The 17,494-nt window shown below is 36.4% G+C and overlaps 1 protein-coding gene across 7 annotated transcripts; it reads right to left on the bottom strand.

The window, feature by feature from the left end:
- Positions 1-39: 39 nt before the first annotated feature.
- On the bottom strand, positions 40-17,029 carry LOC124426135 (trithorax group protein osa). Of its 7 annotated transcripts, none has more exons than XM_046967444.1 (20): positions 15,934-17,029; positions 15,429-15,551; positions 15,146-15,352; positions 14,310-14,369; positions 10,994-11,126; positions 10,730-10,825; positions 10,217-10,542; positions 9,755-10,151; positions 9,478-9,603; positions 9,151-9,332; positions 8,933-8,974; positions 7,896-8,093; positions 6,874-7,093; positions 6,622-6,798; positions 6,369-6,528; positions 6,027-6,285; positions 5,781-5,946; positions 5,375-5,700; positions 5,039-5,278; positions 40-4,938 (listed from the first exon to the last, which is right to left on the bottom strand). In XM_046967444.1, exons 1-20 carry the CDS (start codon positions 16,723-16,725, stop codon positions 2,944-2,946), a joined length of 6,225 nt encoding a protein of 2,074 aa, XP_046823400.1. In that variant the 5' UTR covers positions 16,726-17,029; the 3' UTR covers positions 40-2,943. The 7 variants fall into 7 exon arrangements, with proteins under 7 accessions (XP_046823400.1, XP_046823399.1, XP_046823398.1 ...); XM_046967443.1 differs by having other exon boundaries at positions 5,375-5,706; positions 6,027-6,300; positions 7,905-8,093; positions 15,934-17,028; XM_046967442.1 differs by having other exon boundaries at positions 5,375-5,706; positions 6,027-6,300; positions 15,934-17,027.
- Positions 17,030-17,494: the final 465 nt, after the last annotated feature.

Genomic DNA, 17,494 nt, shown 5'->3' with positions numbered 1-17,494 from the left:
TACATTTTTTATCTTTTGAAGTCAGATTGCATATCCATCTGGATAAAGTACGTCTAGTTTATTTCATAATTTATTTACAAAAAGTCTTAGTAAATTACACTTACAGGCATCTCCACTCGAACTAAAGTAAATAATTTAAGAGCTACACGTATGTAGATATCTATAGAGTAGGATACTTTGGGGTTGGGGAGAAGCCGGGACCAGGGAAAGTGTTCTGTTTAACTTATTATCTCCTAATTACTTTAAATTAAATCCAAATCTTTATAGCTATTGCTCTGTAACTTAATTTCGTCGGTTAGATCTTTCGCTACTGAGTAAGGAAGTACCAGTGGAAGGTGTGCAACAACAAGTCAATGCATTACCGTTGCATGGATGATCAAGTGGGATTTACATTAGGTAAATGTATATGCAAGAATCCTCAAAATATGTGCAGAAGCTGACAATCGGTATTTGTTAGTTTTACAATAATATATGCACTTTAAAAAGCATAAAGTCTTGGTTATAAATATATCCCCCTTACAGTCGTTTAATGGCACGATCGATCTTAAGTTTAAATTCTTCTTCTTTTCTTTTTTCTCTTTATAGTCATTTAGTACATAATCACCCCGGAGCTTTTACTATAATCGTTCTTCTGCGTTAGTTTATCACAACGGCATTTTATTACGTTTATAAATATGATTTATTCCAAAGACTGCAGTTAGACATCGCTACTTTCAATTCTCTTTTTTTTTTTTTTTAGGAAGCCATCGAAAATGAAATCCACTGAAATGCGAAATCTGATATACTTAAGTGATCGTTCGACATACTCATTTCTTATTTCTTTTTCTTTTTTTTTTCCTTTTTATCATAAGCTGTTCTTTCACAGACACTGTCCCCACCCCTCTCTCTCTACCAGCACCCCCATCCTTCGTGCACGCAACAACGCATACTTGAGCATTTGTTTCGTACTCTCTCTCTCTCTCTCTCTTTCTTTCTCTCTCTCTTTCTTTCTCTCTCTCACGCTCTCGCTTTCTTTCTCTCATTCTACAAACACACCCTCCCCTTCCCTTTCTCCACACCCAACGGCTCTGCTTTAGATACAGAATTATATACTGCTACGCATCATATATGTTCAGATGAACGCGTGTTAACGCGCATGCGCATCCTCATACTTCTTCCTCGTCCTTCAATATAATATATATATATACGCTCTATCGTGACCATCAATCGCGCTCACTACTACTCTCACATGCATTCGTGTTTTTCTCGTATATCATCATTCTTTTCACGCCCTCTCTCTCTCTCTCTCTCTCTCTCTCTCTCTCTCTCTTTCTCTACATACACACACACTCACACACATTGCACAACGCGCGCGCTCATTCGGCATATAACTCTTTCGCTCTCTCTCTCTCTCTCTCTCTCTCTCTCTCTCTCTCTCTCTCTCTCTCTCTCTCCTCTGTCCTTTTTCTCGCACCGCTCTAAATTTTTATTTCATTCTCTCTCCTTATCTCCTCATTCTATAATCTCCCGCTCTATCTTCATTCCATCTTTATCATTCGCTCTCTCTCTCTCTCTCTCTCTCTCTCTTACTCTCTTAATATTTTCATTCAACAGCAACAACATAACATCACGCAACATGTTTCTCTTTCTCTCTCTCTTTCTCTCTCTCTCTTTCTCTCTCATTCTCTCATCATTAGCAATGTCTTTCTTCAGTCCTAGCTTTGTTTGCCTGTGCTTCTAAAATCGAGACTCTTGCAGCGCCGTGTTTTTAAGCTACGCGCGCGCATTCTCCTTTCGCGCTGACGCGACGCGGCACGAAAAATTGAATTAAAGATTCAATGGAAGTGTGTGTGTGTTTGTGTGTTATCTACAAAATATCTTAATTACTCGCTAATTACAGCACAAAACATGCAAATATAAAAATTTGCATTATACTATCGTTAATATTTATATATATAATAATCGTCACCCGATATATTATCGTTTTTTCCACATCGCACCATTTTAGGTTCATCGTCGACATACGTTTCTTTTCTTTTTTTTCTTTCTGTTGGATTTTAATAATATATTATTATGCAGCTGACCGTTGCCTCTTCTTTGAGTTTTTCTTCCTTCCTTTCTTCCCTTTTGTTCCTCTCATTTTACTATGAAATATCTTACACTAGTCGATATTAATTATCCAATTCACGAAGGGGAAGGTATACGCCGATGGCTGCGAGCACGACGTCGAGTATACCCTACGCGCTAACACCGATAATTAACATTCTTACTTTTTGTTTATACCTCAAATATAAAACTACAATTGCGCTGCCATGGCATTCTCCGACGTTTCGTTTTTCTCTCGTCTACTCTCGTGTTCGCACTAGTTCCATCCTTTTTTCTTTATTATTCTCCTTTTGTTTCCTCTTTCTCTCTCTTTCTCTCTTTCTTTCTCTCTCTCTCTCTCATACTTTCTTTCTTTCTCTCTCTCTCTCTCTCTTGCTCTCTTTCTTTCTCACACACACGCACATGACTAACTCTCTCGCCCTCTTTCTCTCTTTCTCACTCTCTTTCTCTCTATCTTTCATTCGCGCGTTTTTCGCTCTCTCTTATGCGCTTGTACATTCGCACACTTTTTGACCTCTTGGCCATCTTCCAACCGCTCTCTGGGCCCACGAGAAAGTCTCCACATATCACTAGGACTCGCACACCACGGCACGACGGATGGCCGATATAAATTTCTGTTCGGTTATTGTTCAATCGACTTACCCGTTCAGCCTGGTGCCATCACCATCGAGCACTATCATCACCAATACCACCATTTTATCACCATTATCATTCATTATCATTATCATCGTCATTCGGTCAAAACACTCCTTTTTTTCTTTTCTCCTTTCACAATCTAGATAATACGTACGGGCACAGAGACGGAGATGATAAAGACGGACGAAGAAGAACGTAGTCGTCGGCAGGTGATCATCAGAGTTACGTACCCCTGGAACACTGGAATAGCACACGCGCAACGATCGCGGCAACTTGCTGATCCAGAATCTGGCTCATAACGAGTGCGAGCAAACGTGATTCGTGTTGTAGGAGAAGAGTCCTGTTGTCTGGATGCCTGGCGAGATTGAGTAGCGTACCGGCAGCGCGTCGTAACATATCTAAGCTGGTGCCCATGGACTCGGGGTTATCGCGTAGAGCCGCAAGACCATGCTGATTCGCAACACCTATAGCGCTCGTTTCGGCATACTCGATGAACGAAACCAAGAGCGTTATGCAGGGTGTTTGTAGGGCAATAGTACGTGCCACTCCGCTGTCGGCTGCTGATAAGAAGTGTAAGAGATTTACACCAAATTCACGGAGAACTTGTTCCTCGCTTCGACAAAGAAGCCTGGTTAAAACAGAGCAGAGCCTCTGAAGTCTCGAATAAGGCGGCGTCGCAACAACCAGATCAACGTTGCATTCGGTTACGCAAAGCTTGCAAAGTGCCTCTAGAGCAAGTCTCTGTGGCGAGAGAGCCGAATTTGGACCAACCGTTGGGAAGGGATCCTGGCCATGTGCTGCAGGACATACGGCCCAGTGTAAAAGACCATCGAGAACTGGACGAGATATCTCCTCAGGATGTTGGCTCAGATCCATATGGCCAGCTATATTCGCTGCCATCACTAATATGTTTTCTCTTATATGATGCAAAAAGTCCCACCACCATTCGCTTTCACCTTGCAAACTGCTACAGGAATCCGCAAAATCCGCATCTTCCTCTCTGTCATAATTCCGTGTCTTTTGTGCCCTCGCTGGGTGCTCATGATAAAGCAACAAGAGTTTGCCAAGTAGGCTGAGAAATGTGACGTTCTTTGCAAATTCAGCCTCATTTCCTGGTATGAACGTGAGGTTCCTCAGGATAGTGGAAAGACAGACGCAACGACGCGCCAAATTATCCTGCGTCTCCGTAACGAGATAAAGACTCGCTTCGTCACGTGAATAACTTTCATCCTCATAATCGCTTATTCGTCTCCTCTTCAAGGTACCGGCAGGATCTCTTATCTGTAATCTTGGTCCCTCGTTATCGTCTCTCGGCGATTCTTGCTCTTCGCTCTCGGACTTAATATCGACCTTCTCCAAATCGACGTTGCTGATAACTGTCGCAGAATCATTTAATCCATTCTGTGTAGGTACCGATTGTTGTCCTTCCTCATCGCTTTTTTGTGACGGTATATCTACAAAGTGTTCTCCCATGTTGTTATTCGCCTTTGTCTCACCATCTGTATCCTTTTTATAACCATCATGTTTTTTCTCAAATAACTCTCGTGTAAGATCGTTCATCTCGACCGGCTCTCTTTTAATCCTAGATAAAACGTCGCTCAATGTTTTCGTTTTTTTCTTCTTATCTAATTGTTTACGTTCACCATTATTATCCTTTGGTTTTTCACTCGATTCACCGCCGGATTCTGTGAACTTGTGAGAGTACTCAGTAATCTCCGTTGAGCCTGCTTCCATTTTAAACTCATCCTTCGAGTCAATGTTGTGTTCAACCTCCTTCTGCAAGAGCGGCGGCTTCTCGTCCCTGAGGAGGCGCGCGAACGGTACCGAACATATCTCTGATTGAAAACACGTCACTATATACTTTGTGGCGCTCGTGTCGACCTGCCACGGCTCCGTATCTACTTCGCACTCTTGATGATCCCAGCTCCTTCGAGAGTCCAAGACAAATATGTCGTCATCCCTAGGCACGATCTTCACAGGACGTCCACGCCTCGACAAAAACGTATAATTCGATGAAGAGAGCAACTTAGTCCGATCTTCTGGATCTATGGGACGTGTTACAGCTCCCAAATCAACTTCAGGTCCATTGGCTGGTTGACTCCAGTAATGATCGTCATCGTTGGCAGAAGATTCGAACATATCCGACAAGGATCGTGAAAAATGTTCCAATAAGACATCCAATAATCCGGGTAAATGCGTCAATCCAAAATAACTTACCTGAATAATAGCGATAAGATTCCATTCAGTCTTATATTCTAATTTATATATATATATATACATAGTCAATTTAATAAATATATATAATCAATCTACTTACACAAGAATCATCAAATAATAAAATGTTCAATACGTCAAGAGCCCAACAGCTTTCAGCAAGTAATCCTGAACGCAAGGCCATCATTATGCGCCAAGCTTCCACAGGAGCAACGTCAGCACGAGTTAATTTTCGTCGTTTATATAACAATGGCGTAACAGCTTCTACGCTATCAGGAGGAAACGTCATTTCTCTCTTTGAAGTAGGCTGTTGGCTCATTATAGGACTCATTCCTAATTGATTCTATAGTAAACAGAATCATTTATAATTGTAATATATGCTTCAAATAACGGATATGATAAAATAAGAAATTTATATATAAAAGGTAAAAAAACATACCTGATGTGTTCCTGGTGGTGGGTATAAAGGTGATGGTTGATTAGAGTAACGATGATCCCACGGTGGAGGTGTATGACCTCCTATAGTATTCAAACTTGGTTGAGAAGAAGTCCTGTTTGGTTGTTGACTGCCCCATTGTTGACCAGAAGTTATAGCTCCAACGGCGGAAGCAGCTGAAGATGCAGAGGCAACAGGAGGCGGTGGTTGTTGTGGTTGTTGCTGTGGTTGTTGCTGTTGTGGAGCTTGAGGCTGATTTTGTTGATTTGGATACTGAACTCTATTATTTCCACTACTGCTATTATACTGACTGGTTGTACTTGGCCATCCTGCAACTATAGGCGCATTACGTATGCTTTTAACACTAACGATCCTTAAAAGAAAACATTTTTAACTGAATTAAATTTACCTGGATATGCTGGTCGCTGTTGATTATATTGAGGATATTGTTGGTCTTTGGCAAAATCAGGATGACGCCTAGGTTGGCTAGGACCTGGAGGTGGTGGTGGCATGTTTTTATTTGAAGATGCACCAGGAGTATAAATCTGACTTCCTCCAGGACCTCCATAACCAGCCTTAAATTTCAAACGTATTTATGTCTCGTGAATTTCAATAATTATGATATAATTAACAAATTATTATTAAATATCGTTACCTGTTCTTGTCGATAATAATCTTGAGGACAAGAATACGATGAGGCAGATGGAGGCTGCGAAGGTGAAGAAGGTTGACTCGTAGCCGTTTGTTGAGATACACTAGATGGATGAGCTTGTGGCGCGGAAGGATAGCTATTGCTCCGAGCATTAGGTGGCGTTCCCGTTGGATAATTTCCTGGTTGCTGACTACTGCTATATCTATTATACATATCTTGTCCACTGGCCGTATTTGGTGGCATATTTCCACTAGGATAGCCTCTGTTTGACAAAGAACTTTATATCGACTTATATATTTCTAAAAATAAATTGTAAGATAATAGAAAATTAATATGTAATTTTACCTGTCAACATCTGGTACATAAGGAGGATAATGTGAACGAGGTGAATAAGGTTGATTGAATTCTGCTTGCTGAGATAATGCATTTCCTTGCGGTCGTATATATTGATCCTGAGGATAATTTTGATAGGAACCTGTTGTCTGGTAACTGCTTTGTTGTATTCCTTAAATTTTTTAATTTAGGGTATAAGTCAACATTAAATTATGGGATATATTTTTACAAGAATTATGCAAATTATTATATAATTTTTGTATACCTTGATGTGGAGAAGGAGCGCTACTTTGGCTAGGTGGTCTTGGCGGAGGAGGTGTATATTCTGATGTAGGTCCTCCTGGTGTACCACCAGCATAACTACTTTGATAGCTACCATAACCATCCATTGAAGCATTACTAGAGCCAGCAGCAGGGAAGGAATCTTGCGAATTGGAAGAACCTATAATTTTATATTATTATTAGGAATTGTTTTATATATTATAGGATTATATTCTATATGAATGTTATTATTTACCAGGTGATGGTACAGAAGCTGTTCCTTTATTTGCTTTTTTCTTGGAACCAGCTTCAACTTGATTTATAATAGGTTGTGGGTCTACACCACCACGATCGAAGTGACATTCGAATGCCAATAAATGTTTAGTATAATGTTTCCGTAATGTATATGCTGCGCTACTACTTGCGCCAATACCCAGTGATCCAGCGATATCTTTCCATGTTTTATTCTTCGTTACCTAAAGTAGATTACTTTCATTTTTCATTTTGTCTTTACAATTGTTGCTAAAAGTTGACATTAACAACAAATCAATATCGAGAAAAAAAAAACACTTAGAATATACAATGCAGCAACAAATTAGAATATCATTTCAAAATTACTTTCTGGATTTCGACAAATTGAATATCTAGTGAGTATGTAATTTTACATACGCACCCATGTGCACGCTTTAACATGCACCTATGAAAAAATCATGAATATACATAAAATTTCACTCTATCGAATTACCATCATTTTATATTCAGATTAAAAATTTATCTTCACTGACTATTAGAATAATTCCATATAGCACCAAGGTTCGTAGATCAGGCTGTTCCCATATAGTATGACTTCTAGAATATATGTGTTAAATATTTTTTTTATCTCCTACTTTTTGTTCCTTCTTATTACGTTAATATTTAGAATACAAGAAGAAAGACACTAATAGCAAAAAAGTGTAACTTCATGCATGATGCAGCACAGATATATAAATGAAGCACTTTATCTATTATATAGTATACCGAACTATCAAGATTATCGCCGACGTAATATAAATAACCATCGACGGAATATAGTACAATAAATTATATATATATACATATATACATATATATACATATATATATACACATACATATGCATATATACATACATATATATATAGAACTAATGAAACGTTCACAAGGCACTTCAAATATACTTAGAGCATAAAAGGAAAATGAAACACAATAAGACAATAAAACTACATAAGACACCAAGGGCTAGATGGAACTACACTGCACCTTGCATACCTCCATGAAGCCCCCCCTATCCTTCACGTAGAGGTATAGCCGGAATAGGTCGAGGGGGTTCTTGGAGATTGTTGGACAGCTAGTGATTGGAGTTCTTCGTTCTTCCATGAAAGAAACTAATTTGTCTAACCATGTTCTTCGTTCCATTGAATCGTCCATCTCATAAAGCTTTGCTAAGCTGTCTGGTTTCTGAAAAGTTTTATATTCTAATAAATATCATATAGTTTCCTAAGTTATTCTAATTATGATTCTACTGTTATAGTTGTTAATGATGATGTAAATATATACACACGTACACTTGATTAATGTAATGTACAGGAAATAGAAATTTGTAGACTTGTTTATTACATTATTTTATGGCAACTATATGAAGCCTTATTACTAAATTATATTATATTTTCTTAATTATATAGTACTGGTGATAATATCTAGATAGTAGAAATACAAATATTGATTAAGATTATATTTTACTTCGTGCAATTTAATAAAATAAAATGTAAAAAAATGAGGAATAATGCAAACATGAAATAATATCAATGCAATAAATAATTCATCTCCTAGTCTTTCTTTGAAATTCAAAGTTATTGTTGTATAGATTGAATATTTACTATATAATAACGGACAATTTTAACACAATGGTATATAATGATCACCTAAAAATTTTCTTGCAATGCAATCTAAGAATTTTACGACATTACTATTTCTGCATAGCTAACCTATATAAAATAGTTTTAAGTTGAAAAATGATTATAATAATATTAAAAATATAGTGTATTTTTCTTTATTTTTTTTTTTTTTAATAGATTAGTAATAACTAAGATTCGTTATTATAAAATTAATGATTTTTCATTTTGTAAATCATTAATTTAAGGAAGTAATTTTGTATGCCTCTCTACCGTGCAACAGAAAAAGACAGAATTACATATAAAGCAAAAGTGAAGCAAATCATAAAAAAATAAAGCTTCAAACATAGATTTGGTATAATATAAACTAAATGTAAGAAATACTTAGATTTAAAAAATAATAACCTTAGATCTGTATGGGTCTTGAGGCACATGACTGTTAAACACCTGTAAAATATCAAAATATTGAAAGTTTCAAGAATCTAATATTAAATTATAAACCCACATAATATAAATATATAAAATAATTCTTTTGAAACACTTATCATGCAAATTTAAATATCTATTTTGAATGCAAAACTATTTTATATTAAATAATATATATCAGAAAATACAATACATACAGGACTAGCAGGAGTACGTGGCCAGCCTGGACTATTCATATCAGGATATTCCTCATGAATCGAATTAATGCTAGCAGCACCAGGAGATGGGACTGTACTTTGTGGTGTTGCAGGATGACTGTGATATCCACCTAACATTTCTTTACGGACCTTTGGTGTGAAAGCTGCATCTTCTCCTGAGGCTGCAGAGTATAATTAAATATAATTTTTAAATATAAAGATTAAACAAAAAATTAATAATGAATAGTACAAATTATATATACTTATATCTAACTTCACTTTTGTCGATATATTTATAATTTTCATTATGTAGGAGAAATTACTAACCAGCTGATGCATTTGACAATGTTGATTGTTGTGAACCCTCATCTAAGGATGTACCATCTGGACCTGTTGTTATAACTGATGTAACAGTACCACTTGAAGTTGAAGTAACGTTAATAGACGATGTACCTACATCATGTAAAATATATTTCAGCAATTTTTCTTATTCATCTTATAGGTAAAATAATTTCTTGATTATTATTTTAATGAATCACGCACATATGGAACACTTTTCATTGAAAAAACTTTACTTAAAAACTTTAGTAGAAAAATAATATACCAGAAGCAGTAGTGGTTATTCCACTATCATTGGAAGTCTCCGGTGTAAGATCAGTAGAATTGTGACTCGTCGGAGTAGGCGTCGATGTAGGATGTGAATTAGGAGTAGTGCTTGGTGGTGGCATTGGACTTCCTTCATGATTAAGTGGTGGTGTTGCAGCAGGGGTATGAATATGTGGTACTGCTGAGCTTGGAGGTGGTGGCTGATTGCTCACATGATTGGGTGAAGGTGGTGGAGGACCCATAGAACTTGCTGGAGGTCCCATATTACCTATTACAGCTACACTTGGGGTACCAGGAGGTACCATGCCACCAGTTGCTCCGCTAACTGCATAAACTTGAGGAGGTCCTGGACTAGGAGGCATTCCAGGTGGCACATTATTAAATCCCATTTTATGCTGCAAAATAATTGATATGTTAAATATATTATAAAAACTATTCAAGAGAATATTATTATACTTACCGCATAAGGAGGGTATTGCACCAAATTGTTTGGTCTATTAGGAGGTTGATATTGGTTATTTGGTGGTGGTTGTGAATTAGCTGGAGAAGGATAACCCTGTGGAAACTGCATATGTGGACGAGGAGGTGGATAGGTACTCTGAGCATGATAACCTCCAGGCTGACCTGCAGCCGTTCCACCAGCTGAATATCCCATTCCACCACCCATTGGGTTAATTCCACCAAGACTTGCTGTACCTGGTCCTGGTTGTACTACACCAGGACCAGTACTATTCATTTTATAACTATGCATGTGCGTAGAAGGACCCAATGGTTGTTGATACGCTCCTAAGAATTTTTTGTATAGATTAATTATTGATTATAGATTATAGATTATAGATTATAGATTATTATGTTATTGTAAATTATAGATTAAAATATTATGATCTTATAATGAACTACATGCAATATAAATATTTTGATAAAATAATTAAGAAGGCAATAATACTTGAATATGACAAGGTAAATATTATACCCTGAGTCGTCATTGGAGAATGACTCATACGCGCTGGTCCATTACCGTCTGATTGGCTGCTCGACGGACGTGGAGGCATCTGAACGTTTTGTTGACCTGTGAAGGACAAGAAAATATTTATACATATTTCACTCATAAAATCATAGAAAACATACACACAAAACTGCATGCAAAATACATAGAATTTAGCTTCTTTTGAATTGAAAAGAAAGAAAAATATAAGACTTTCATAAATATGAAGATAAAAACAGAAAATTAACGGACCAACAGCAGGGGACATCGAGCGTGAACCTGTGGATCCTGTAGGCGAAGGGGTAGGCCTCATCCCCTGAGAATTTGGTGTTCCAGGACAGGCAGGTCCATTCGAACTGTCGTTACTATTTTGTCCTGACAATTCCTGTAAATGAAATATAAAATTCAATTATCATAACTAATATATAATTTAAATACAAATAAAAAGAGTTTCCCTGTATTTTCGTAATACGACTAAAATAGTCGATATAACTAATGTTTTGAAACATATTCGTACGTGAACTTCGGTTACGTGTATACAACACGCAATCACCATCAGTGTCCCTCAGTTTTTTTTTCATGGCAACGACGTACTTTATTCTCGGCATGAGCGTATTTTACGCGTTTTTCAGATTTCATTGCACGATCACACTTTTCGTAACAATCTACGTGTACTCTCCTACCAAAAAGATACACACAAAAACGCGATAAATATCTTCTGGAGATGCAGTAGGAACGTTACGTACCAGGAGCCACCGTCCAATAACCGTTCGACGTGACACCGTTCGATCGGCTTTCGAGCGATCAATTACACGGTAGCTCTTTTCTTGTGGCTGGCAACGGTGAGCGTTGCTGCTTCTCACGCGATTAATATAAAAAAATTCCTGTTGCCGGAAGGAGAAAACATTCCCATTAAAAATCAATCGAAGAAAAACAATAAACGTGCCCGCGAAGATATCGATAGACGAAGATAATCCACGGGTATTTATGCAAGACGTCCCTGTAATCCCGTGATTTTCGTCTTGATCCGTATGTCACATCCTGACCACGAAAAATGTCCAGACACTCGGTTAACACTATTCATTGTAATGCTCGCTCGTATTAAGGCACAACAACGATATCGTCGACAGCACATGATCGGTAGTAATGTTGTCCGTATGACTCCACGTTTCTGTTGCTCTTGCCTGTACGTGTACTTTCTGTAATATACTTTGCACGAATCGTCGCGACGATACATTGCAACCGGGTGAGAGAGTGACTATACAAACGACGAACAACGACGAAGGAGCGAGCAAGCGAGTGAATACGAGCGAACACGAGCGAGTGAGCGAGCGAACGCGCACGACACGCATGACGAGTAGGCGAGGGCAGGAGAGAGGGGCGGTGGTACTAGTAGAGAAAGTGGGGGCAGGAGTGGCGGGCGAGCAGGGAAAACGGAGAGGCACGGAGAGGAAGAAAGACGAGTAAAGAGAAAGAGAGAAAAGTCATATCATCGCACCTACCAGGTCGCGAATAGTTGTTGCTCTGGAAGAATACCGACGAAATACTTGAGTATACGTATTAAGAAACATTTGGACGAGAAGCAGAGAAGACAAATGAACGTAATTTGATTGTCTCTCGGCATGACGCGAGATCGAAACAGAGGCGTTACCCTATAATATTCAAGGATGATGTTCGATGTACGGAAAAGATGCCGTGCCCTTGGCTTTTTCACATGCTCTACGAAACGACGTATAATTAAAACGTCGTTGGAAAAAGTTTTCTTTCTTTTTTCTTGTTTTCTTTTCTTGTTTTTCTTTTTTCCTTTTTTTTTTTTCCGAACGAAGAGTCACGAGGTTAAAACTCGCACCACCGTAAAAATAACGTTCGTAAAGCGAAGCATGCTCTTGTCACTCTTTCTCTCTTGCTGCGGGTGCACCGTGTGCTGCATCGCTCGAGAAACGCATGTTGTGTCAATAAATTCCCCCCGAAGTTCGTCTATCACGGGACAAGGAAAACTATAATGGACGGTCCGTTTCTCGTAAGCAATCGACAGAGTTTCTACATACGATGAGCTGTGCCGTAACGGCTAAATACGTACGATACATACACGCGTATGTGGCCGGCCGTAAAGGAAAACGTGATTCTTTTATCGAGTGTTCCGTAACTTCGGTTTACAGATTTCGCGTCTAACAGCTCGTTGGAGGGCGTTCTTTCGTGGCGCGGCAAGCGTTCGCTCGCACTCGGTTGTTTCCGTCGCCGTTCGGCTACTCTCCAACTCGAACTCACTGCCGCTTACTGTTTCCCGCTTGCCGCTGTCGCTCTCTAAAAACGCTGTGCGAGGGACTCTTGGTTACTATATCCGTGCTGTTTCTCCCATTCTCTGTCGCATTAACGAACCCAATGAAAAAAAAGGAAAAAAAAAAAAAAAAAAAAAAAAAGAAAGAAAGAAAGAAAAAAAAACTATTTTACTTAATAAACGTTTTCTTTTTCTTTTTTCACTTTTTACGTTTTCGAATCAAAAACGTTCCCTTTCTATTAATTTACAAGTATATAATTGTTATATATTTTTGGTCATTTTAGCAAGTCACGTATCTTCACATATTTCGTATTTCGTTGAATCACATGAACACTGACATTATCTATCATTCCTAACTCGCAATCCTCGTCACCGAGCATATCGATCGTTAGGACGATCTGTGTCGTTCTAACGTATGCAGCACCTACACCGTACGTTATAACCGTACGTATAATAAAGGGTGATACGTAAAAAACTAAATTAAGTTTCTATTCCCACAAACACGAATTGGGGCTATGTTAATTTCATCAATATTTAACGTCATAAATAAAGTCACAAAAATATTATTTCCCAATTTCCAGAGTTATATTTATATTATAATTTGTTTTGTGTGACTAATATCACATAATTTTGTTCTTATGCACTGCACTATCAAACAATGTTGAACAAAACATCTCAATTGGTTGCTTAATCTAATTAAACGATAGAACAACGTATTTTATAAGCTAGATTGAAAATTGTACGTGAAATTTATAGTGGTTTTTCCAATTTTGAAACAAAGAAACAATACGTAATTTAGAAAATTATTCGATAAATAATCAATAAATCGATCGATCGATCGGTCGATCGATATCGTTTAAACATCGAAATTTATACTTTAAATGTAAACATAAAAACTAAAAAATATAAATGAAAAATATAAATTTCATATATTTTAGCTTATTAATTTTTTTGTTTAAGATAAATTAGTTTGTTAAGTTTTATCAAATATCATTCTTATCTAATACATATCAAAATGTAAAGACATGTTCCAAGAACTGTTTATTTTTCATAGAATGTGCATAGAGTTCAAAGAAATTTTATGAAATAACAATAAAAAAATATTTAAAAATAATATGAGAAAAATTAAAAAAAGTTTAATACTAATACTAATTGCTAATATTTTCATGTCCTGGCGAAAGTCACAGTAATGTCACATACAAAATTATATTCGAAAAAAAAATTAAAAAATAAAAAAAAATTAAAAAGTATAAGTAATTTAACAAATGATTATGTTGAAGACAAACTTACCCCAGAATCTATTCCTTGAGTATTCGGTGTTGTTGATCGTTGTTGTAGATTGTGGAAACTCTAAAAACAAAAATAACAAATATTAATTTTATCATTAATTGTTTATTTAAAATTTTTATATTTTGTAATTAAAAAATGTTTTAAAATATTTTTTTCTAAAACTATACATATTACAACTAAAAACTATAATATAATTAATAAAAATACACATTTCTTTTTTATTCTTTTTTATCTTATTTTGAAATTGCGATAAAAATTAAAAAAGCAAATATATTACTCAAATATATAGCTAATTAAAATAGCTAATTAAAATAATGCAAACTACAAGGAAACATAAAATAAGAGAAAACAAATTTTTTTTTAATTCAAATATTGCAAATATTTTGATTTTATTATATTTCTTTTATTTTTCATTCTTCCCTATAATATATGATTTTCTTATTTTATATTATTATGTAATATTTATTACTGAATTAAATAACAGAAATAGGAAAAAGTAATAGCATATTTACCAGATAGAATTATTTATCTTACATTAAAGATTTTTTTATAGAAAACTATTAAATTACCTTCAATAAAAGATAAAAATTTAAGGAATAAAAAAAGTATTTACATCATTAAAGATGTAACTTGAATATAAATTATACTTTTGTATAGAAATGTTCATTATAATTATAAATTTTTATTTTATAACTCAATAAATAATAAAATTATTAAATTTGTATGAGTAACTAAAACAGAAAGATCATTTTATATATTTCCAATAATATATGACCTAGTTGTCAAAGTTGTCAAAAATAAAAAACAAATATGTAATATATATATTTAATACTCACTTGAGATTGAGTTGGTTGAGGTTGTGGTGAAGCAGATGGTGGTGGTGCTGGAGACTGAGAGAGAGCTCTTTGAGGTGACTGACTTGAAGGATTTACTTGATTAGATGGAGGTGGAGGTGGAGGATTTGGAGGACCACCTTGATTCCATCCTCTTTGTTCCGTATATAGACTGGAAGGATGGCTTGTTTGTGTCGTATATGAATTTAACTAAAAATATAAGAATATTATTAGTTAATAATTTTATATGTTTGCATTATTACTTGTATCTTTTAAAGCTAATTACCTGATGATGGCTGTAAGGTGTATGGGGTCTTGCAGGAGAGGAATAACGTTGGGCATATTGTTGGTATGGCATAGGAGTTGGAGAACTGGGTCCTCCTGGTCCTCCATGTAGTCTCGGTGAACCCTATTTATTAATGTTGAATTTGATGTAATATACCATTTACAAAATATCAATCAATTATATAATCAAGTAATATATATGTTTGAATATTTTTGTATAATTTAACTTTGTTTTATAAATGTAATGAAATTTTAACATTAATTCTATTGCAAGAATATATATGATATCTATAAGACAACTATATTTCTTTATTCTTTTATAAGATTCTGTTATTATGCTTCCATGTTTGTCGTACCTATATCAACAATGATTATTCAATAAATCCAAACAATATAATATTATATGTTCATATATCAGAACTATATATAAGATATTACAACTATATATAAATAAATATACTATATACTACAACACTATATTTCAACACTGTGGTTATATTATTTACCGTTTGTGGAGGACGTTGGCTAGGTTGAGGATATACAGGTGGTACAACCGGTGGTCGTTGCATAGGCCACGGTTGTTGATAAGATTCAGGTCCCATCCCAGGATAATTCCCATGGAATCGATGAACAGGTGTCGAAGCCTGAAGTAACTGATTCAAAGTAGGCGTTGGACCTGTGGCTTGTGATATACTTTGACCCGATAGAAACCTTGGTTGCCCAGGAAAGCTGGCAGGAGTACCTCCTACATAAGCTAATCTTGATTCGACCTTAGAAGCAGCATAATGTTCTTCCATGTCTGGTCGATGAATTCCTGGAAATTCTCCATGCTTCGTCACATATTCTGGTATCTGTTTGCCTTGATAATCGGTCAATGGTTTGGCGGAAAATTCATTAGATTTATTGGTATACTCTTCAGAGTAGTCACGTATAACGTTCGGCGCAAACGGATGTCCAGGATGACCCGCGTGTCCAGATGCGTCAAGGGCCTCCTGTTTACCGATAGTCTCCTGGGGAGCTTGGCCGGCCTCTCGTGGAGATTTTATTTCACCGGCAGTGTGTCCACCAATGTCCTCGCGGTATTGACTCATCTCGAAAGCCGTGTCCCCACCGCGATTCACATATTTAAGCAGCTGGGCCGCGCCCCGGGACACTTTATCACCCGGCTCTGGATCCAGCTGCTGCTTTGTACTACCACTTGCACTATTTCCACCAACTTGCGGACGTTTCTGTGCGCATTTCACGGACTCGTTCAGCTTCACATCGTTTTGTTGGCTCTCGGCTTGCGTCGCAGCCATGTTCTCTCTCCTCACGGAGCCATCGTCGTCTCATAAACTGGCCAATCGCGGGACCTCGTGTGTCTCGCGTACTATGTACTTGTAATCGAAATCCTGATTAGTTGAGCGTCTTGTATCACGGCTAACTCTTTCCACCGCATTCTCGGTCAAACGAGCGAGGACCAAGCAACGCACTAATGGAAAAATTACTTCTTCGCGTTTTCAACGTAGAAGGAACCAAAAAAAAACTCATACACGAACGTCAAAAGCAGCGTCGTACGTATTACGCCATCTTGCGACCACGGTATATATCATAGCCTGAACCCAATGCTCAATCACAGGACCGAACATCGCCCAGAGTTAACCTTTACTTTAAGTGAAAACTTCTGTTATGATTGGTCGAAGATGATTGCTTTTAGATAAGTTTTAGATAATGTTGTTCTGATTCATTAGAGATGTGTAATTTTATCCTACTAAGATAAATTGATCACAATTAAAATAAAGAGCAAATCAATATTATATGATAACAGTAAAATTAAAAATAAATATATTTTCTTTTTCCATAAAAATTGTATAAAATATCGTATCTAAGAATCGAAATATTCTGAATGCACCAATCAGCGTGTTTATAAAACTTTTATGCTGATTGGAGAAAATCATGATCTTATGTAAAAATTATTTATCCAAACGATGTATTATAATTAATATTCCAATGAATTCTGTTACCTTCTTGCAAATTTATTTAAATAAAGTATTTTATAATGCTGGATAAAATTTTTGATTCATTTAA

Source organism: Vespa crabro, chromosome 8 (genome assembly GCF_910589235.1).
Source record: "Vespa crabro chromosome 8, iyVesCrab1.2, whole genome shotgun sequence".
In the NCBI taxonomy this organism is placed as follows: Eukaryota; Metazoa; Arthropoda; class Insecta; order Hymenoptera; family Vespidae; genus Vespa; species Vespa crabro.
The sequence above is the reverse complement of the archived record's forward strand: the minus strand, read 5'-3'. Positions and strand labels throughout refer to the sequence as shown.

Coding starts and splice junctions, on each gene's coding strand:
- LOC124426135 (XM_046967442.1), bottom strand. CDS start 16,725: ATGGCTGCGACGCAAGCCGAGAGCCAACAAAACGATGTGAAGCTGAAC. Junction 5,707..5,780: donor ACAGCGACCAGCATATCCAG/GTAAATTTAATT, acceptor ATGCGCCTATAG/TTGCAGGATGGCCAAGTACA. Junction 5,279..5,374: donor CACCACCAGGAACACATCAG/GTATGTTTTTTT, acceptor TGTTTACTATAG/AATCAATTAGGAATGAGTCC.